The sequence below is a fragment of the Elgaria multicarinata genome, chromosome 3 (genome assembly GCF_023053635.1).
Source record: "Elgaria multicarinata webbii isolate HBS135686 ecotype San Diego chromosome 3, rElgMul1.1.pri, whole genome shotgun sequence".
Classification (NCBI taxonomy): domain Eukaryota; kingdom Metazoa; phylum Chordata; class Lepidosauria; order Squamata; family Anguidae; genus Elgaria; species Elgaria multicarinata.
The window spans coordinates 63,538,535-63,561,270 of record NC_086173.1 but is presented as its reverse complement, the minus strand read 5'-3'; the positions used below and the strand labels follow the sequence as shown (position 1 = coordinate 63,561,270).

General features: G+C 42.8%; 1 protein-coding gene across 2 annotated transcripts in view; it reads right to left on the bottom strand.

The window, feature by feature from the left end:
- The window catches only part of PRKACA (protein kinase cAMP-activated catalytic subunit alpha), a 68,078-nt gene that overhangs the window by 34,284 nt on the left and 11,058 nt on the right, over positions 1 to 22,736 (bottom strand). Inside the window, exon 1 of one of the 2 annotated variants that reach the window (XM_063120500.1) lies at positions 13,697 to 14,011. The exons of the other annotated variant lie outside the window; for it this stretch is intronic. Within the exon in view, the coding sequence (XP_062976570.1) occupies positions 13,697 to 13,886 (190 nt within the window). The 5' untranslated portion in view covers positions 13,887 to 14,011. Of the gene's footprint in view, positions 1 to 13,696; positions 14,012 to 22,736 lie in introns of those variants that run through there. 2 annotated transcript variants of the gene reach the window in all.

The window sequence follows — 22,736 nt, the reverse complement described above, 5'->3', positions numbered from 1 at the left end:
GTATGAAGAAATTGCACACACCTTTTGGGGGGATAAGAAGTGTCCAACCCAACTTCAGCACAACCTACCACCTCATCTTGGGATGACATGGAAGCAAAAAAGTACACTAAAGCAGAGAATTCTGTATGAAACTGGGATGGATGTGATGAGAGATCCAAGTGTGTTTGGACATGATGAAATGTCAGGGGAGGCTTAAGGCTTCACATTGCTCCCTTTGCCACATTGCCAGCCACATTTCTCAAGAGAAGAACACAATCATCATATTAGGAGGAATAACTGCTACACCCGTTGGCAGAGGAAAATATAATTTCCCTTCAAAGGATGCAAAAGCATCAGTCTACCATCTCAAATTCTCTTGAGCAGGAATGGATCAAAAGCGGTTTTTTTTCTTCTGCTACTTTTTGAGCATCAGCTAGCAAGTCAGAATTATGTGACAGTCTTTGCTAGAAGAGCATCCACTATTTGTATCCGGTAGCATGTGGGAGGAAGGCACTGTCAGAAGGTGCAAAGTCCCGAAGGCATATGAGCAAATAACCCAAGTGAATCTGAAGGTAGACAAACCTGATGGAATGATGGTTAGCATGTTCAAGAAGTGGAGATGGGATTATTTCAGTTGTAAACAACCTGGTGCCCTCCAGATGTTTTGGACTATAAATTCCAGAATCCCTGACCATTAGTTATGCTGGCTGGGGCTTATGGGAGTTGTAGTCCAAAGCATATGAAGAGTACCAGATTTCCTACCCCTGGATTATTCCCTTGATTCCCTAGCTCCTGCAGCAGCCAAAGCACATCAAATCCATTCAATGGGAAGGTCACTACCCCACTTCAGACATGGCAAACATCCTTCCAGTCTTATGACATCAACACCAACACCCAGGCCGTGTCAGAGGCTGGGAGCATCAGGTAGTTGCCAATGGCCCAAGCCCACAGGAGAGTATACCAGTTACCTTGCTGCTGCCCCAAAATGCCAGCTACCCTGCCACAATATCACTCTATGGTGAAGCAACTTGCTTCAGGAAGCACGTTGTCTGGGGGGCAGGGAGGAGGGAAGATGGCATGTAGGACTCAAACAGGCCCAAATAGGCAAAAGTCTATACATCTGCCTGTCCATTTACAGGAAGCCAGCATTACTCCAGATTAGGGATGTACAGGTTTTGTTAAATCCATTCTATCTGTGCTTTATGGGTTGTCATCTGCTCATTGACAGAATCAGATTTTTAAAATCAGAATTTCATTCTATTTGCACTAATTCACATTAGCGCTAATGTGTACTTGCACCGATCCACATTAGGTAATGTGCACATGCACTAATACAAATTAGTGCAATTCCTCCCAAAAATGAAAAGCTGGTCTGCAAGTTCAAGGAACCTATGTGACTCAGAAAAAGTCAGTACGCAGACTGGATGGGGAATCTGCAGACTGGAATCATAGAAATCCAAACTCACTTGAATCCATTGCAGACTATGGATTGTCAGGCATCTTTCATTCCACCAGAACCAGATTTTTAAAATCAGAATTTAATTCTATTTGCACTAATTCACATTAGCACAAATTTGTACTTGCTCTGATCCTCATTAGGTAATGTGCTGGATAGATCACTTTTGGGTTGTTGTTTTTTTGCTGCTGCTGCTAGTGCTACACCCACCACCATGGTATGGTAAGGTAAGAATGCTGTCGCTGAGAGCCCCACCTGCATCACACATGGTAAAATATATCTGTGAAGATAGTACAAAGACTGCAGCTTTTGCAAAGCAGGATGCACCCTTCTTGAGGGGAAAAAGGACACCCTCCAAAGCCAACAACTATAGTGTTTCAAGGCCAGCACTGGCTTCCTTTAGCTTTCTATGCAGAAGCATAGATTTTTACATATTTGGGCTTGTCACAGTTTGAGCTCTACTTGCCATGCTACCTAAATTCTAAACGAGAGTTTCAGGGATGGCTCTGCCATGCAGAAGGGTGAAGAAACCTGCTTCAGGTAGCACTTGGGCAGGAGGCGAGGAAGATAAATGAAGGCAATGTCTGAATGTTGCAGCAAAAAAAGTGTAGGCTGGATGGGAGGGGGCACATCTGGGCTCCTCCTCAGGCAGGAAAATCTCTGGCTGGCACCGGAGAGGTTCCCAAACTGACTACATCATGTTTTCCTGACGCCTACGTATAACGGTTCACACAGAGCATACAGGTGCTCCAGCCAGCTGCATTTTCCACGATGGAACTTCCTTTCTCTCAGGGTCTGCCAGTTTTGTGATGTGGGCAGATTTTCAGAAGCAATGCAGGATGTCCCCATTGTACTATTATTTGGTGGCCATTTTTAAGGTAGCCTGATTTTCTTTCAACTTTGTTTTGGAGGTCCTATTTCCTGCCCTAATCCTTTCGAGAAAGAATTTTAGACTTTGATTGCTATCATGGATTCTCCTCCTTAAAAACAAAAAAATAAAAAAAAACTGTTCCAACCATTTTGGAAACCAGTTCTCAAGCTTTTTGAAGTTTTTAGCTATTAACATGCATTGCTATTTTGCTGCCCTTCCTCTTCCTATTTTAGAATCATGGACTTCCAACAGTTCATGGTTACTTTCTCTTACATGGCCAACTGTTTTCACAGTCTCAAACATTTCCTTCCTGTTAGTCAGATTCTGATCTAAAAATAGCCTGTCCCTCATTGTTTCCTCAACTTTCTGAAGCAGACATTTGTCCAGAACAAGTACGAACCGTATTTATATATCCCATTGAATACTGGTAGTGCTTTTGTACTTCCAGCTGGAGTTTCTATGCTAGTGCAGCCTATTCCTGGTGGCAACTGGGTTGTTGGAACATTTCATACCAGTGAAAGAATTGCCCAGTGGATGTCCTCCAGAGGTGTTGGACTAGAACTCCCAGCATCCCCAGGCAGCATGGCTGGCTAGGGGATGTTGGGAGTTGCAGTCCAACACCTCTGAAGGACACCAGGTTGGGGAAGGCTGTGCTACAGTGTCAGCAAGGAGTATCCACCACATGGAGACCATTCCTAGCTTCCTACACACTATGAAGGCAATACAAATTGGCCCAACACCAATACAATCCAACAGTTCATTTTGTCCCATCTGTCTTCTAACATTATTCATCTCCCAAGAATTCTAGGCCACCTCATTCTGTAATACTGTCCGTTTTCCTTATATTAATAGAGTTCTATTTCATTATGTATGTTATAGCATCATGCGGTTCCTCTTAATTTATTTGCAGTGCTCCTATGGTCCTCCCAATTTCTTTAGAAATGTTCCATGATAACGAGTCTCAAACTATCAGAATACTCTTGTCTCATTAAATCTGATCTGAAGTATAAACCACATAGACCATCACCTTTCTAAGAGTACTTCCATATCAGCTGCCACAAAAAATGGACTGTGTTAGCTAGGAATCCCAAATGCAAACTTCATCCCAGTGAAAGCAACTAGTGATTCTGTATCCAGGCTTTAGTTTTGAGTAGACCCATCATTACCATAAGGCTTCTCATATTCTTCATGTTCCTCCAAGAGCCTTAGATGTTGAGTCCAATAGTGTTAAGGTGGATACCACACTATTGGGAAGCAGTCCAGGGGCATGATGAGCTTCAGCTATTTCTCTAAGACTTTATACTCTAGCTCCAGACACTGAACATCTCCAAATTCTAGAGTCTTACCCTGTCTGCAGAATCTCACATTGCCTCACACGGCTTTTCACAGCGGAGGTAGCTACTGAACCCCTTCTCTCCTAACAGTACTTCCTCTTTTCTCCCTTAGGGTTGCATATTGTTTTTCCCTTGCCAATGGCATCTCTTGCCTTTTCAGAATGTATGACTCTTGAGCAGGTGTATTAATATAGACAACACTATTCAGCATTGATAAAGGGTCACCATTTCTTGGCTCACTTCCAGAATTGCCATCAGTCAGCATTTCATGGAAACAGATCACATTCTGTGCTGGGGATGGGGGCATATAGTACATTCACTACAGTTCACAACCATTGCTTTAGTAGTGACCATAACCAGCTGCATGTACACAATTCTTCCTTGTCTTCCTCCTCGGTCCTTTCCAAAATAACAGGGTTTTAACGCAACAAGTGTGCAGTTGCTACCCATGTCACATACAGGTCAGAAACCTTCCACTGAGGTTGTGTTTCTGTTCAAGAGATACTGGGTTTTGCCAACACTCATAGTTATTCTTTTCTCCTAGAAAATGCAATTCTTCTCCAGGTGTTATGAATACAGCATGCAATGGGTTTGGGCAAATGTTACAGGCGCGCTCCACTGGATACTGTTTACAATGTAAACAGAAGCAAGAGCAGACAGCAAGGGACTGCCATCTCCACCTGCTGCTCCTTGAACCAGCTGGTCCCTCCTCCCCACTTACAGAGGCCACTAGAACCAACTGCCCTGTGAAGAAGGCCAGTAGGGCCATCTACTCTGGAGGTGTTAGTATGTGGTGGGAATGGCAAGAACACAGTAGTTTCCAATTAGGCCCCAGAATGCCAAAGCCCCACCCTGTAAGACCAACAACTTCTGGTTGCGTTACAGCCATTTTGAGGAAGGTCCGGTCAACATGCTATTTTTTAAAGGTTGGCCAAGGCCTGTGGGGTTTTGTTTTGTTCTAAACTCATCCTCAGCCCATTTCCATCACAGTTGGTTGTTATAAGAAACGTATAACATTAAGAACTGCTAAGTTTTCTTGTTTTCCTTCTCCTCCTGCCCCTTTTTTCTTTCTATGGCATGTCCTTTTTAGTCTTTAAGCCTGAGGGCACGGCCTGTCTTGCTTCTATTGTTCTGTAAGACACTCTGAGAGCTTCCCTTGCTCAAGAGCAGGCTAATTAGTTAAATTGTGATAATACCCATCCCCGGCTAAAATAGGCTAAAATAGTCCTGATCGTTTAGGATTCAAGGATTTCTAACCTCCCCCTTATAGTTTATATATAGGGGGAGGTTATATATAGGGGTGGGTTATAAATAAACTATATATATATATATAGTTTATTTATAACCCATGTTTCTTCCAGGTAGCTCAAGGTGGCATATGTGTCTCCCCCTCTCCCATTTTATCCTCAACCACCACACTGTGAGGTAAGTTAGGCAGAAAGGGTGAGTAGCCCACTATGCTTCATGGCTGGGCAAGAACCTGGGTCGACCCAGTCTTAGTCCAAGACTCCAACCACTATACCACACTGATTCTGGTTTAGAGGCTTACTGATCTGCTGGAGTAGCACAGAAGTCCTCTGGGAGTGATATGGACACTCCCACCATGTCAAAGAATCAAAGCCTTCCCAATGTACTTTCCTCAAATAAATCTGTCTCAGTGATCCCTTTGAGTGCACCATCAGCTCAGACTCAATTGTCAGGGAGGCGGACTTGCTGTATATAGGAGCTTCACTTCCCTTGCCAGGTTTTCTGTCCAACAGAGTCCTGGATTTGAATAATTGTACTTGGCGAGGTGCTCAATCTGGTGGTGGATGTCCAACATCAGATATTCCTTATTGACAGGGATCTAGATAACTCATATCAATCTGGTTTCTAGCCCAGTTTTGCTACTGAGGCTGCCTTGGTTGCCCTAGTAAATGACTTACACTAAGGGAGAGAACACATAAGACAGATAGACACACAGGGGACCTTGTGATGTCTCACTGGATGTCTCACTGGCTTGGCACCCTTCTGGCTCACTTGTTGGACATGGAAATCAGAGGTGCCATGCTCCAGTGGTTCCATTTCTATTTCACAGGTCTATTTCACAAGATAGGGCTGGGGTATTTCTATTCTGCCCTATGGAATTTACATTTTGGGATGTTGCAGGATCCATCTCACCTCCCATGCATTTAACATCTACATGACACTATTGGTGATCATCTTGGGATTTGGAGTAAGGTACCAACAAAATGCTGACGACACCCAGTTCTATTTCTTTTCATCAATTCTTGCTAAAACAGTGGATGTTTTGAATAAGTGCCTAGGCACAGAGATGGGATCAATAGGGACCAATAAACTGAAGCCCAATCTAGAAAATACAGAATCTATTGGTAGATTGATCAGGGAGTTAGTATTGAGCTGTTTTGGAGCATCACCCCTAAAAAGCTAGATTCATAGATTGGGGATGCTACTAGATCCACCAGATGTGCAAGCGGCATTTGTGATTCAAGTACCTTTGACAGAGTTCAGTTCATGTGCTAGCTACAACCCTTCTTAAGAAAATCAACCCAATTTTCATGCTTGGGTAATGTTCAAACCATTATGAAGGGTTGCCTAAGAACAGCATTCAGAAACTTCAGCTGGTTCAGAACACTGTGGCAGAATATTAAACACTTTCTGTAGAGTTGACCCTATTTTGCCAATGATTGAAGAATAAACAGACTATCACTTTGCTTCCAAGTGCAATTCAAAGTGCCGATTTTGACATTTTAAGTTCTAAATTACCACTTGCTCCATATGAACTTTACCATGTGTTAAGATCTTCTGCTGAGGGCCTGCTCTTGGTGACCCCATAATCAGAGTTGAAGTGGGCAGCCACCAGGGGGTCAAAGACTTTTCTGTGGTGGCACCTAGACTTTGGAATACTCTTCTCAGGCATATTCATCACACTCTTACATAGTTTTCTTTCTGACACCAACTAAAACCATCTTCATCCAGCAAAACTTTCAGAGGCATTTAGTTTTCCAATACCTCTTGTGTAGAATTTATTAGTAGCTTATTGGCTACTACTCTTGCTTCTTGTGTTTTATTTTGTATTTATTGTAACTCATTGTTTTTAATTACTTGCTATAAGTCACCTTGGATGACAATATTAACAGAAAGGCAGGACATTTTTTTTAAATAAAATAGTTTGCATAGTCAAGCATTACCGCAAGTTCATTCAATGCAGTTGGAACTTTGTATAAGGAACGGGCATAAAGGTTTGGTAGGGAGGTCTGAAATGCCCCTACGATGCATTAGGTTCAGACAAACTTGGAGACTGAACAGAAAGTAGCAAGTCACTCCCAACCTACATACTTTATTGTGTGCCATAGCCAGTTTCCATGCCAGTTTAATACTGACAGATGTACAAGACACATACATACATAAAGTAGCTGTACACCAGAAAAAAGGCATGAGTTGAACCACAGTGCCATGAACTAAGAAATAATGAATACCAATAGGAGAAACCAAAGATCAGTACACAAAGATCTTGAACTCATGAACTTAAAATCAACCACTGAGGTAAACAGATGGGCTGGCAATGCTACACAGACTAATATTGCCAGAAAAGTCACCAGAGAATCATAAAGAAGCCACAAGAGAGAATGAGTGTATTTCTGTCTCACAGACGCTATTTGCAGGAATCACACTCTCTGATCTCCAAACCATGGTTCAAGGGAGTGGGAACAGGCCATGTACATAAACACTTTCTTTTAGGGTCAGCCCTACCATCAGGCAGAGTGAGGGGGTCACGGAGGGTGGGAGATACTGGGAGGTGACAGTAAGGTGTTGGAGGAAAGCTCTGTGTGCTAAGCAGCTCATCCTGCCTAGGCTCCATAGGCAACTGCCAGTCTGGTCAGCTTTTGTACATGGAATAGGAGGGGGATTCATCTTGTTCTTCACCTCAGACAGCAAAACATCAGACCAGCCCTGATTCCCTCCTCCTCTGATGCTGCTTGTTCAATAGGACATGTCCTGCTTTGTCAAACCACAGTTTGCTACATCAATAATTTTAATGAAGAATAATTTTAATGAAGAATGCTCAGAATCTTAGAATACATTAAATTAAAAATAAGTTAAATTCTAAAATATTTCATAATCCCAAACAGTTTAATTTTTCTAACAAAAACAGTCCATGTGGAGGAAAAAACATTTCCCCCAAATTTTCCTCCCCCCACCCCAAGCCATTACCTACTCATGGCAAACTGGTTTGACAAAGCAGGAAGTGTCCTATTAAATTGGACACACAAGAAAGCGAAGTGTGCATGGAGGATAGGAGAACAGCCATGCAGGGCCTTTCCCATAACAGCCTAAAGGCTATAGAATGACACCCCCACCCCCAAAACACAAGTCTGTCAATGCCATTTTAAAATAAAAATATGCACAGCCCACCGTTTCTCACAGGCTAAAAAACAGAATGGTAGATGTTGGCTTTCGACCTGCCGCTGTTCCCTGCCCCATCCCCCTTCCTCTCTTGTGCTTGCTGCTTTTTCAAGGTGCTTCGTTTTTTCAGTAATTTGAAGAGAAGTACTCTAAGTTCCCAAGTAGATAGGCAAAAATTGCAAGCAGTGGCATATACAGACTTACGATGGTGGCCATTAATAAGCAAGTGAAACGCCCCTCTACTGCTGTGGTGAGAAGGCCCTGAAGCATGGCATCAAAACTAAAGAGAAGTGGCAAGAGAGAAGAGTAACACATTGAGAACATCCTCCACTAAGTTACACACCCAACAGAATGAAGACATTTTAGATCCAGGAGTTCGTAACTTACAGTATATTACAAGAACAAAACCAAACCAAATGGTCTCGAAGCAGGAAGGAGCGAGAGGGACTTTTGCTGAATTCTATCTAGCAGTTATGAATCCACACGTACAGACAGAATGAGTTAACAAGCCACTCAGAGAAATGGGCTGAGAACTCGTCTCTCTTGAATCTTGAAAAGCTACAGGGTAGCTTTAATACAGACCAGTCATCTTCTGCAAGAGGCCCACCCTCCGACCCCAACTGATAGGCTCAGTGGTTGCACACTGGTTTTTAAACCCTTCAGCCATGATGAAGCAGTGGTGTGGAAAATGAAGGGCAAAGCAGCTTTGCCAGAGGCCCAGGACACAATGACCCTAATCAATTTCCCTTGGAATAGATTTAACAGTCATGTCCACAACACTGCTGCGCTCAATAGGAATCTAAAGCGGATTCAGGCCAAGAACCAAATTTAGCTGGCAAGCAGGAATTCAAAAAGCGCCTCCCTCTTTGGGTATTGATTAGTACTTGCCCATCAACTATTGCGAAGCCAAGAGTGCCAGACCCACTTAAGGTTCAAAGCAGAGGTGCCCTTCTACTACTTAGTACTGTGCATTTGATACAGCATGAGATGGTGGGAAAGGGGGTGGGTGGGCTCTAAGAACCATCCAGCTTCCCTATATCCTCCAAGGCCTTCTTCCTCCAAAGACTTATCCAAATGTACCAACCACATTTTTCCTGTAGCGCAAGATTCACAAACTCGGTCAATGGCATAATATGCAGTCCTCATCAACCAGGCCACAACAGAAAAAAAGAGAGGAATGGAACTTTACTGCTTTTTTGCTTTGCTTTAAAAAATATAGAGCTGTATGCTAAGGTACAGGGCAGAGAGTGGATGGGTGCTGGATGGCCAAAGTTCTGCTGATCTCCAGCGATGCAGCTATCTCACAAAGAGGCAATGGAGCCTAATGGTGGAACAGTACAACTGGGGCTTGTTTCAAACTGTTTCTTATTTATCGGGGCAGTGCCCATCCAGCAGAGAGGGTTTTTTTAAAAAACAAACAAACAAACACCAAATTCACAAAATGTTACAGGTTTTGTGTGTGTGACATGTATCACAAGGAATGTTTTGGAGAAAGCCTGCACAATCCAGCTATCAAAGTGACACAGTATTTACATTACTCTTGTGACAATGTCTGGACATCCATGGTTCAATGCCACGGTTCTTCTTTCCATCTCAGTACTGCCTTGATCAAGCATAGGAAAACGCAAACATACTTGCCTCCAATTCATGGTTCATATGCCCTGCAGAAGCTTGCCACAAAAACTAAATGTTGGTCAGACCGGTAGATAAGATACGATCAGCCATGAGTTGAGCCCACCAATGTAGCAAATGTTTCTTGTTGCCTTGCAGTGGTTCTTGGGATAGCTTTGCCTTTTCATCCATAAATAGGCTATTTCAGAAGATGTTGACTCAGGGTTGTTATTCTCAATCAGAAACACCTGCCTACACAGGTAAGGAATTCCAGACTGAATTCAGCTACACATCCATGCTGGGAGTGCTGGTGTGAAGGAACATGTGTTTGGTCTTCACAGGCTACAGGTACCTGCTATTACCTTCCCAAATATACATTCTCCAATAATTACATGGGAGTTGCACAGTCTATTCTTTGCAGCTGATCAGTCATCTGGAGACTGATTTCGGTGGCTGTACCTCGCCTTTGGAACTTCCCATCCCTATCCCTCAGAAATAGGGCTTTGGCCTACTGGAATAAATGTGTCTTTTTACTGTTTAAACTGCCTGACTGACATTTTGATCGGTTTTTATCTGTTCTTTAATGTTTGAATTTTTATGTACTAGTTTCATGTACTTTTTAGCCACTTTAAGTGCCATTAGCAGAAAGGCAATATACACAATTGAAATAATAAAGTAAGCTGGCCAAGCACAGGAGATCTAACTGAACATTAAAAAACTAAAACAGTGCCAACACATTAATATACAATAAGACTTCGGAAGGGCAAAGGTGAATTGTCCTGGAATCTACTGAAACACAGAGGAAGAAATCAATACTCTTAAGTCAACCTGTGGCTCAGCAGTGTCAAGGAGTAGGATCTGAAGTGTATGAAAAAAAACAGAAAACACTTGCACGTGCTTGTGCTTTGGAACACAATTCACATTGTTTAATGCATAGATGGATTACAGATCATGCAGGAAATTCCGATGCACAGCTCTACTAACTGTTGCATGAGCCTTCTGAGCAGGTTTTACCTGTGCACCTGACTCTTGCTTTTAAGGAAGGGTTAAAAGACTCCACCCAGAAATCCCTGGAAATTGAGACAACAAATTATCAGGCAGGTTGCTGGACTGTCATGCCTGTGACATCTATTCTGTATAACTGACATGGGGAGGCGTTGGCAAGATTTAGGAGACCCGGACAAGCAACTGGCCCAGTTAGCACTTGCTTGCCGGAATGACCAGCTTAGGCAATCAGTTATGTTTAGGCCAAGAGCGCCAATAATTCAACATCATTCTTTGCTTAAATGAACTTACTGAGCCAGTCTGGCCCTAAGGGGGCTGATGCTTAAGGCCTGGAAATCCACTGACAGATGCAGATATGCTATTCCTTCTTCCACAGTGGGTGGGCGCCAGGTGGTTTGCAAGTACCACACTTGTTTATTCTTGCTTAGGCCAACATAACTTCAGTGAAAGGCAGCCACACTGAAGCCTGGGTTTGGATAAGGCAGGGTATGCACGTAAATACAGCCAACAACTGGAGAAGAGAGGAGGGGAATCTGGGGAACCCCTTGTTCGAAAGGATATTTCTGCAGTGCTTACACAGCCTGATTTAACTAGCATGCTTTTTTCAAGAGAAAAGACATGAAATCCTGAGATGGATGAACTGGCAGACCCAGAAAAATTTAATCACAGTGTTGAGTTGCCTAATTGGTTAGTGCCAATGAAACTATGGAGAAAACTAACCAGCCACCTTTCATCTGCAGTCAAATACTCTCAAATGTTAACCTTAATTTTGATTCTCTAGGGAACTGTCATCCTTCTTTTATAAATGAGAAATGGAAGGGAAATTGCTTTAGAGTGCCACACCTGGAAGCCACCTCTTTTGATCTAATCACCTAGACCAGAGCTAAAAAGTGAATGCAGGAGATCTCACCGCCTAGCTCCTCTGACTACTAGAACCTACTCCCTTTCAGCCCAGCATTGCTGCTGGCTCTGAACCCTTCATGTGCAGCAGTCTCAGATGCAGCACAGAAGAGGTGCCAGTGCCAAAAGATTAAAGGGGCCAAAGAAGAATCTGGCATCAGATGTTCTACAAGCTTCTATTTTAGACCAAGCGGCAGTGCCAAAACATTATTGTGACAGCTTTGTTTAAACATACTTGAGGATCCAAGAACAGATTGAATTCACTCCCTCCTGCTTAAAGGAGGCAGTAATATATAGTCCAGACAATGAAAGGCCTACTTTATATTTCCACTCAAGTCACCTGAGGTAGATTGCTCTGGGAACCAAGATTCTGCCAGTCATAGGGATATATAGATTATGACTTCATACCAAGTCAAGAATCAAAGCCATAGCCTGGGTTGGTGCTGGCAGTAAAGAGAAAAACCCACAACGATTAGTCCTTGCCTCACTCACAGACCTAGTTCACATGATTATCACAGCCCAAGGTGGCTTATTTAAGCACCTGCCCAGAACCAGGTTGTTAATTCAAGCCCCCTGCTGCAGTTTCTTGTGTCATCTAAACCAAGCAAAGGTGCCTTGCTGGTGTGGTCAACAAACCACCATACAACCCTATAACAGCCCTTGGGTTCTGGGATGTTTGTTAATCACCTCAGCAAGCCACCTCTGCCAGGTTTGGACATCACAAAAAGCCACACCCAGTGAGGATAATTACATTAATCGGGATGGCAAGCGACAGGCAAGATATTAAGAAGCCCTTGTGGTTTATTAATCACTCTAGGGTCATGCCAACCGGCCCACAATGTTCTGTCAGACTAGGACTGAAATTTCCTATATCGAAAAGCATGGTCAGGCATTTAAAGTGAAACAAGATGAAGTGATTACATGCCAACCAAGGAAAGGCCAGAGGAAAGGCACTCAAATTGGGAACAAAGGTTTGCAATACATATGTGGGAGGAGAATTTGTGTCTTAATAATGGCTCCTCTGCCAACACTCGCCCCCAAAGTTAAAATTATCCCCAAAATGTGGGGAAACATCCAGGAATACTCCAACTAACTTTATTTTAGGTATCTATTTCTATAGTCCAAACTATACAGAACACTCAAAACTCATATAAATAAAACCCAAGAGCTGTTTTAGAACAGTGAAAGCTATTCAGGTTGGGGGGCAGTTGGGAGTAGAAAAGTGTCAGGGAGGGGGAACACTTTTTCCACTCACCATTTCCCACTTTCAGAACTCCGCTCCCCCCACCAGCCCCTTCAAGGCTTCCCTCCTGAGCAGGGCATAACTTAGAGCAGGGAAACAGTGGGTTGGAAAAGTGCCCCCTTCCTCATCATTTTTCTGCTCTCAACTGCCCCCTTCCAAAATGGCTGTACCTGTTGTAAAATGGCTGTTGGCTTGCGTGTACAATATATTTTGGGCTTGTCTCTTATCACATTTTAGACAAGTCATCATTTCAATCTGGATCACACCTTCTCCCTGTATGTAACAGACCAGTGGTAGGCAATTCGATGCCCTCCAGATATTTTGGATTACAACTCCCAAAATCCCTGACCATTGGCCATACTGGTTGGGCTTATGACAATTGAAATACAAAACACCTGATGGGCACCAGGTTACTACTCCTGTAATAGAGACTTGCACAGTTAGAGCCTGTAAAGATGATTTTGTAACAGTCAAGTTTCAATTGCTTGGGGGCCAGGAGTGAAGAACAACTGGTTTAGTGGGTTTGCATTAATGGGCTCACTAAACCCACTGAAAGGGCAAAATCAATACCACACACAAGAAAGCCAGTGTATCACTGAAAGTGACCCGCCTGGACTTCAAAGCCAGGCAGCTTAGTATGGGAAATGGGGTGGACAGCAGTCACAGCCAAAATGGCTGTCAGAACCATGGAATACCCATTTGTGGGCTTCTTTGGAAAAGATCAGAGTCCGGCTTCAGTATCGGGACACACACAGCCACAAATACACGCATGTGCCACTGGGTGAGAATAGCAGCAGCATCTCGCTACAGGGTCACTGTGGAAGCAGAGCCTGAGGGGATCCCACGTTTGTCCCCGCACCCCTGGAAACCACACTCGGTTGTCAACTCACTCTGCTCATTCCAGGCAGCAGTGTGCTCCGATTCATAGGCAGCCACTCCGCAGTCAGGCGCACCCGCATCACTCCGTGCCCCCCAGTAAAAGATCCGCCCCGCCAGACTCTCCAGTTTCTGCAGCGCTGACATCTTACACCCTTTGTTCTTGCTGGAGTTTCGAGAATTCACCTCAGCTCCATGGTTCATGTTTCCCTTTAATTTTAATCACCAATTCCGTTGTCCTCCCCAGCTCTCCTCTCGCAGCAAACACAATCCAGCAGCTCAGTCAGGGTCTAGGAGAGCACTCTCTTCAGGCATTGCTATTTGCCAACAGGTAGGGCAGGCACAATGTTTTTCCTGTCCCGTAACAGGAAGAGAAGGGTAAAGGCAGCAACTGGAGAGCAGACACAGTCTCAGCTTCAGCAGAGCTCTTTACATTCCCCTCCAGCTGATTGAGGCAGGCATTTGGCCTGAGCCGATAGCTCTCGACTTCTAACCGGGAGAGAATTTCCATCAAACCCACCTCCCTGGACCAAAGCGCTCATGTCACTTCACAGCAACCGGCATGCAGCTCTCCAGGCAGCCATCCATGTGCATACCAGGATTTCCCAACCCCCACTATGTCCAGGAAGGCTTCAAGACAGTCCATTCCATATTCCCTCACTGCTTTCAGAAACAAATACAGGGAGCTTGGTCACTTACACAGCTGGTCAGAGGGTGAACAGCGGGCAGATTTGATTAATACAGAGGCCTGCCAAATCAACAGTAGTGAGGGCCATGCAATCAGGCTTAAAATAGCTCAGAGATTCTTCGAATCTCTTTCACCGTTAGGGCTAAAGATAGGGCAAATAAGGATCTCATCAGGTAGGGAAGCCCTCCTATTTCCCAATACAAGATGATCCTTCAACAGGCAGGAGTGGTAGTTCAGGACAGCTTATGCTGCAGATGGGATAAGACAGGGTGCAATCCATACGACGCAAGTGCAAAGTAAGAGCTTGTTCAAGCCAATGTCCCTTTGGATACCCTTATAGTTTGGAGATGGAACTCTCCCTTTCTAAATGCCAACACCACATTCAAACATAAATATTCATTAGCACAATGGCAGTCACCGTAAGCCTAACTGGTGGAATCTATTTCTAAGCAGCTCCAAAGAGCTCATATCCTGTAAATGAAGCAAAAATAAAAATAAAAATGTACGTGTTACTGCACAGTCCAGAGGGAGCCAGTGACTAGCAGAAAAGAAACCGGTCTCTTGCTTTGTCCGTATCTCAAGGTTAAGAAGCCATTCTGATATGAAGCTACCAACGACAGAGAAAAATGGAGATTGGGGGAGAGTACGCAGAGAAGGGAAGGAGGTATGAGGCAGATGTCTTCCTCAGAGGATCGCTTGCCAAGAGATCTAGGATCAGGGGAAGAATCAGATGTCACAGTGGCCATCTGGAGAACCAAACTCGAAGGAACAGGAAAGAGTTATTGCTTTAGCCCCCCAAAGCTATGCAAGATGTAACTGACCAACCGGCCAAACAAGTGCATCCATAGAAAAAGCTGTGTCCAAAACTGGAAGTTGAACTCAGAGTCGCCTTCCCACATCCTTTGAGGACTGCTGGATTCGGTATCCATATCACCATTTCCAGATGGCAGCTCTGTTTCCTACACTTTCCGGGCAGATCCAGACTCAGGCTGCATTGCCACTTCTTCCAAGTTTGCAACTCTCTGTCATCCCCCAGAGCAGAGCTGGCTGGCCATTCAAAGGAAGTCTGCAGGGCAAGACTGCACTTCTGAACAAGGAGAGCAAGCACAGTGGCAGAGTAGCTTGCAGTATTGTTTCAGGAAGAGCCCCAAAGGAACAGCCTTGAAGTGGGAAGAAGAGACAAGGCTGGGCGCGATGCCAGGTTTGAACAAAGCGCTTAAAGGAACAGGCTCCCAATTTTGCATCTGCACAAACAGCCAGCGCAATTGTCCATGAAGAAACTGCATGCTCTCCAGCCATTTCAGCACAGGGAATAGTCAGGCTGTGGGCTGTCAATGGAGATGCTTTAAGACCTAAAGCCTGAATTCTTAGGATGCAAAGAGGATCCCGTTGCTTCTCAGCATTTCAGTTCAGCAATATTCATGTCTCCCCACTGACAGTCCAACACAGTATCTCCATTCAGATCGTAAGACAAGAATACACTCACTTCCTCCGATAGCAGTCAGATTGCACTGCTGCAATATACTGCTTATTTACCAATGACTGACCCAGTACGACTAGCTGGAAAATACTTTAAATTCCTATGTGTTTGTAGGCAGTTTTTGGACACCCAAGTGAGCTTTTCTAGCCCTAACTGAAAGACAAAAGTTCCCAATTATCAACTCAGGCAATTAATCTTTGGCTGCATGTTAGTCAGATCTGTTCCCAGTAAAATATTGCCATAGCTGTTTCTGGAAGCCAAACATGCGGATTTGTGACTCTTCTTTACATTATTGCAAGTCAAGTAAATCAATCCAGGTCAACGCAGAAGATGTTATGTGGAGAAGCAATGGAGCAACCAATTCCCTTCCTGGACTTGACTTGCAGGCAAGAATAGAAATCGAGTGTTCAGACGGGGTAGACAAAGAAAAGTTGCCAGGTTTTCTAACTCACAAGGAGCCTTAATTTGTGGCATTCAAAGGAGCAGATTCTCACCTCTAAAGACACACAGAGGGTTAAAACTATGCAGGTGATGCTTCATTTGATCAGGTGAATTTTTTTGTCATCTCAGGAGGTAAATCTCTGGTGGATTCAGCACAAAAGCTTAAAATATTTTTAATGAGCATGCTGGAATAAATGCAACCAGCCAGAGCAGCAGAAAGCAATGGTTGTATAAGAGAAGGAAAGGAACATAGATAGGGCAGATCATCCTTGAAGCACTCTGCCTCCTCAGCAAGTTCTTCTACTTTTCATGCCTCTGACCTAGCTGGTTACTCCTGAAGTGAACATGCATGAGTCTAAACAAAGTGAGAAAATTTAAATGTAAGGGCTGGTTGAGAGATCACTTTGAACTGAGACCCAGTGCGCTGTACAAGTAAATACAAAGAGAAACCGCCCCCCCCCACACAAGATATATATCCATAATACCCTTATCCAATATTGCTATATCCAAACTCTGATCATAGTCGCAACCATATACAATTTTGTGTGGAAAGAAAGGAGCCAAGCCTTAATTACTAGGGCCATCCTCCCCAGATTTGGCAAAACTATTGCAGAAGACCATCAGCTACCAACTAACAGATAATTAATGCCTTCTTAATTACATATATTTTGGTAAAGATAAATACACAGATTAGGGAGCCTAAAGATAACATACAATTGCTGGCAAAGACAGGTGTGCAATTAAATAATTAAAATTAGGGCCAAACTAGATAAGATGCCATTCACACAATTACCAATTAGAAAATTGGGGGTGGGGGGAGCAGCAATTCAGATTGGGATCCCAGCAGAAAGGCAGGGGAATTTTAACCTTTTACCCCCGTTGCAGTCCCAGTTGCTTGCCGGCTATTTCCATTGGAAGAAAAGCTTCCACATTACACACAGACAAGTCCAGTTGCTAAGAGCTAGTCACAAATAGTCCATTGCTATGGCAAGCAAATTCCAGGACACTGAGCCTGTACAACTACTTGATATACCCTGAATACAGGAGTTAAGTTGTCCTGGGGCATGGCACCCCAAGGAGCAGGTGAAATCAAATTGCACAGCCAACAGCTTTGTTACTTTAAAATGGGAAATGTCTTAAGTAGTTTAAAACTTGAATATCATTTCCAAATTCATCTCATCATTGTATATCTTTCATCTGTACAGATATGATAGGTAATGGTACCCATTTTCTCATTATGTACCTGGATAATAAAATGTACTTCACTTTATCCTCTGTCTAATACACTTATTGGGCTGTCACAACACTGCCTCTCTTTAGAATTGGATCTCAGAACTTAAAAGCCAAACACAGAAGTCCTTCCCCTGCTTGTCCCCTTTCTGATGGGAAAGTGAATATCCAGAAGTTATGGACAATTCAAACAGTTTTTGATGCAACACTCTACCAGCAGTTTCTTCTGACAAGAGTTCACCAGCTTACTATGACTCCAATTTCATCTGTCAGATAGTGAGAGCAGGTATCAGTTAAGCAGATTTCCTGGGAAGTTGGGTCATCCCAACTGGCTAAACGATTCATCCAGCTGAGCATGACTTGCTGCAGTTCTATGCAACCTGGAATACTTCCCAAGAATGAAAGTGGTTAGAGACATGGCATTCCTATGTAGAAATGACAAATGGAGTGCTAAGGAAGGCTTTTCAATGGAAACACAGCAGGCTCTATTATTTATAATATTTTATCCTACTCCTTAACTAAAAAAGGTTCACAAAATATAAATCATAGCAAACATTGAAAACAACCCAGTTAAACAGCAGCATAGAACTGAATTAAAAGAAACAGAAAAAAGGCATCTTTAAGAGGGTTTTTTTAAGGGACATCAAAGGGAAGGTCTTACTACTGGCCAATCTTTTTCTCCAATTCAGGGATGGCAGTAATTAAAGATGATATATGGCAGTAATTAAAGGTGATGTTTGCCCTGTCCTGGGTTGCACTCTCCCTAAAGGATTGGGTCCATAGTTTGGGGGTGCTCTTGGATCCAGAACTGTCACTTGAGGCACAGGTGAACTCAGTGGCAAAGAGCACCTTTTATCAGCTTAGGCTGATATACCAACTACGCCCTTATCTGGGCAGAGATAGCCTAGCTACAGTTATAGGATAACCTCTCGTTTGGATTACAGCAATATGCTATACGTGGGGCTGCCTTTGAAAACGGTCTGGAAACTTCAGCTGGTACAAAACAGGGCAGCCTGTTTACTAACAGGGACTGGCCGGTGAGATCACATCACACCAGTCCTTTTACAACTTCAATGGCTGCCAGTCCAGGTCCGGGCCCGATTCAAAGTGCTGATATTGACATTCAAAGCCCTAAACAGTTTGGGGCCAGGTTATTTGAAGGATCGCCTCCTCTCATATGTACCTGCCCGGACCTTAAGATCATCTACAGGTGCCCTTCTCCGTGAGCCCCTGCCAAAGGAAGTGAGGCAGGTAGCTACTAGGAGGAGGGCTTTCTCCGCTGTGGCACCCCCGCTGTGGAATGAGCTCCCCAGAGAGGTCCGCCTGGCGCCTACACTGTACTCCTTTCGTCGCCAGCTGAAGACTTTTTTTTGTTTTCTCAGTATTTTAACACTTAATTTTAACTTAAATTTAAATTTTACTGTTCTAACTCTGTATTTTAATCTTATATCAATTTTGCTGCGTGGTTTTATCCTGGTTGTGCTTTTTAAGCTGTATTTTGTATTTGTGTTTTTAACCTGTTGGTTGTTTTATTATGGTTTTAATTTTTGTGAACCGCCCAGAGAGCTTCGGCTATTGGGAGGTATAAAAATGTAATAAATAAATAAATAAATAAATGATATAAACTGATTGTGCATATCTAGCTAGCCCATTAAGGGCGCAATTCTATGCAATTTTAGAGGGGGAAAAGGTCCTACCTCTGCCAGCATGCCCCAACCAGTACAGGACTGTTTTCTCTCTAAACATGCATAGGATTGCACCCTGAAACTTTGCTACTGGAGTTTTATCACTCATAGGATAAATATAATATAAAATACAATATAATAATAACTATAATATGCACACTTCTCTTTGGCATGCTTTACAATTGTCATTATCTGCAAAACCTTACTAGATTGACTCCTCCATAAACTGATAGCCCTGAGAATGGCACACCTATGGTTACCACTGGAAACTGCATAAATGAATCAACATGTTTACACCTTTTATATTAACTAAAATATGAAAGTCAGCAATATCCCTTGAGCTCATTACCCATCCCCAGCGACTAAACTAGACTGCAGTAGAGATTTCGCCTTAATAATGTGTTGTGATCCTCCAGTTAAGCTTCCTGCATAACTCCAGTCACACATTTTCAGAAACATGTTAAGTCTTAAAGTACATCTGGAAACTTTAACAGTGGAGGGGAGAAAAAGGGTAGGTGCGTTGTCTTAGTTTCAAAGATGTTGAAGCATTTCAACACATGTTGAAGCATTTCAGTAATGTATAGAAATAGTTTTCCTCATCAAAATTCCAAACCACTACCAAGTAAAGGCTGTTGCAAGTATTTACCAAGCCTTACCCCAATGCTTGCTGCATCAGCATATGCATGCTTATGATAAGACACAAACCGCTCTACCAGCAAAAACTAGCACAAGATATTAGAATTACAGCACCATGTATTTTCAGCAAGCATCTGACGACAATTCTCAACTAATTCATAAGACTCCTGGAACTTGTTTTTAAAATATCCAGCAAGCACTTCAAGACTAAGTGTCAGCAATTACCCACAACTGAAGTTGTATTAGAAATACTTGTCCAAAGTTACTTTGCTCTGTCAAACGCTGCAGTGGTCCACCATAAAAGGAACTAAGGGTCACTACATGTAATGCTAAATGAGATAATCATGAGAAAGCACATCAGGGCTGTGGTTTTATTTTTTAAAAATATATTAGCTGGTGTGACTAGGGCATATGTGTATGTGTGTGGCAGTTTTCATCAAGACTGCAGTATGCAGAGAATAGAGAATCCAACTTTCCCTCCCCAGCCATAATCCTGAAAATTGTGTCAAAAATGCGGCCCGGGGGTGGGGGGGGGAAGAGAGGCTGCACCTGCTATTATTATTTTTAAGCTACCATGCTTGCTAATTACATGTTTAGTGTCACGTCTAGTTTGGCCGCAAGGGCTATGGTAGGGAGGAGCATGGTGCATCCAAGTCAAAATACAGCAAACAAAAACAGATGGCATTTACTCCTGAGGCACGTTCCTCTAGGCATGTGTCTTCCGCTATGAGGTAGCATATAGTGGTTCACTTGGAACTACTTTTTATGAGGAGAGCAATACTGTAAATTAAAACACATTGCATTTAGCTTACAAACTTAACACAATAGTATCGTATGTGTCTTTCATGCAGGCCTACAACTAAGCTAGTAAGAAGCCCAAACTACTCAGACAAGCTGCCCTTACATGGACTAAATCACCAAAGAGTTTTAAAATTTGTCAGAATGCTGAAGTTTTCACTGTTTCCTTTAACTATACAATGAAGTGGTATTCCATGCAAAACAGGAGTTCCACCTAACACAAATACAGAAAACTCTGAAACAACATCTATATTGACAGGAAATCACAAAGGATGATGATCTGATTACATGGCTTTTCCCCACAGGAATATCAGTTTATTCCTCCCACAAACCAATACCCAAAATGATGCTTACACATCTTCCCGCACTATATCCACACTCAGGCTGGACAAGCTAGTTTCAGCCTCCGACGAAGCAGGAATAAATAATACATAATGAATAATTAAAGTAGCTTTTGACAAAGAGCAGCCAAATTCACCATTACTGCCCACTTTCAATGAGCAAGATATACCACAAACTAAAGGGAAAACTTTTTATAATAAAACTGCATGGCTTGCTACAATATAAAGATGTACAAAAAGGAAAAGTTATAAGTTGCATCTTAAAAATATCACAAAATTCTTGTTAGTAGATTATATCATTTTCTTTTCTTATGATGCTTAAGAAGAGTAGGACACTATGATTATTTCCAGTGACGGATCAATTGGGAATTGACTGCCCTCTCAAAGTGGACAAGTCATATCAATTGCTCTGTGAGCAGAATTGTAAGAAGCAGATGAAGACACCAACACGACACCTTCCAACAGAATCAGTTTGGACTGAGATGAATCCTTCTTGGCAGCCCCCACTCAATACAGCTTTGTTAAGTTTACATACAAGTTCAGCCATTATCGCTACTTGAAAGTAGATCACATTGCACCTAGAGGGACTTACTTCCAAGTACACATGGTTAGGATCAGACTATTTGCTAGATTTTAGCATCTGGCTGCACATAATGCATTGCTAACAGGTGCTCCACTTTCTGAAATTGTGTCCCCTTGTATGTACTTTACACCCTCACCATATATACCTATAAAGCCACAGGTTTAGTTGTAAAGATATATCCATGCATTACAAGGTCTTGTAAAAGGAGATTTTCCCAACATGAATATTCTCTGACTTAGTAGCACATATTACAACTCCAACATTAAGACTTCCACACATTTTCACTCATTGGTAAAATTCTCTGAGCTCACTCAAGTCTTTTATGATTAATGCAGAAAGACGATATACGTCCTTATTTGCATGAAATGTCATCACTAATTTTCTCTCTACCTGCCCATCCCCCAAACTAAGTAAAAACTGAACAAAGAGCACAAGTGGTTGGCCTACAGTTATAAGTGACAGAAAAGGCATATATGCCCCATTGTTTTTCTCATTAAAATTGGTAACAAAGATGGTCAAGTCAGACATTCTGAAACTGGTCAACCAATCTTCAGTAGCATAGCATCTTTGCAAACTATGTGTAACATCTCCCTCTGGTGGCTGGACCACACAGAATGGTGTTAAACTGTGGTTCTAAAGCCACATACCCCCACCCCCTACAAACTGTTATCTGTAGCCAAGTGTCCTCTGATCTTTTCCCTTCATCTGTAGTACTTCACAGATGCCGGATCATGACCTGGGAGGAGCACAGATGGGATTAAATAATGCTTCTCAACTTGTCACCTCTCAGCCTATATTAAAAGGATAAAAGTAAGCTCTGAAGAGTAAAAAGCTGCATAAAGCCTTCCACTCAGTGTTCTATTCATACATTGGCTATTGGAAGCTGAAGGGACACCGACCCAAGTCATACAGCTGTAGCACAACTTACCTATTCATTTCAAGTGGACCCCAGGGAGTCTGCCCTTAGAAGCAAGCAATGCATCACATGGACAGTTACACAGAAGGGTCACATATAGCCTACTACAGTTCTTCTATGCTTTGCAAGTACCCAACTTAAGTTACCCAAACTCCACAAAAGCATCGCCTATTCCACCAATTCTAACAGCTCTTTGTTGGATTAAATTTGCACAATTTAAATACTGTATATTTAAAAGAAGTATTTTTCCTAAGTA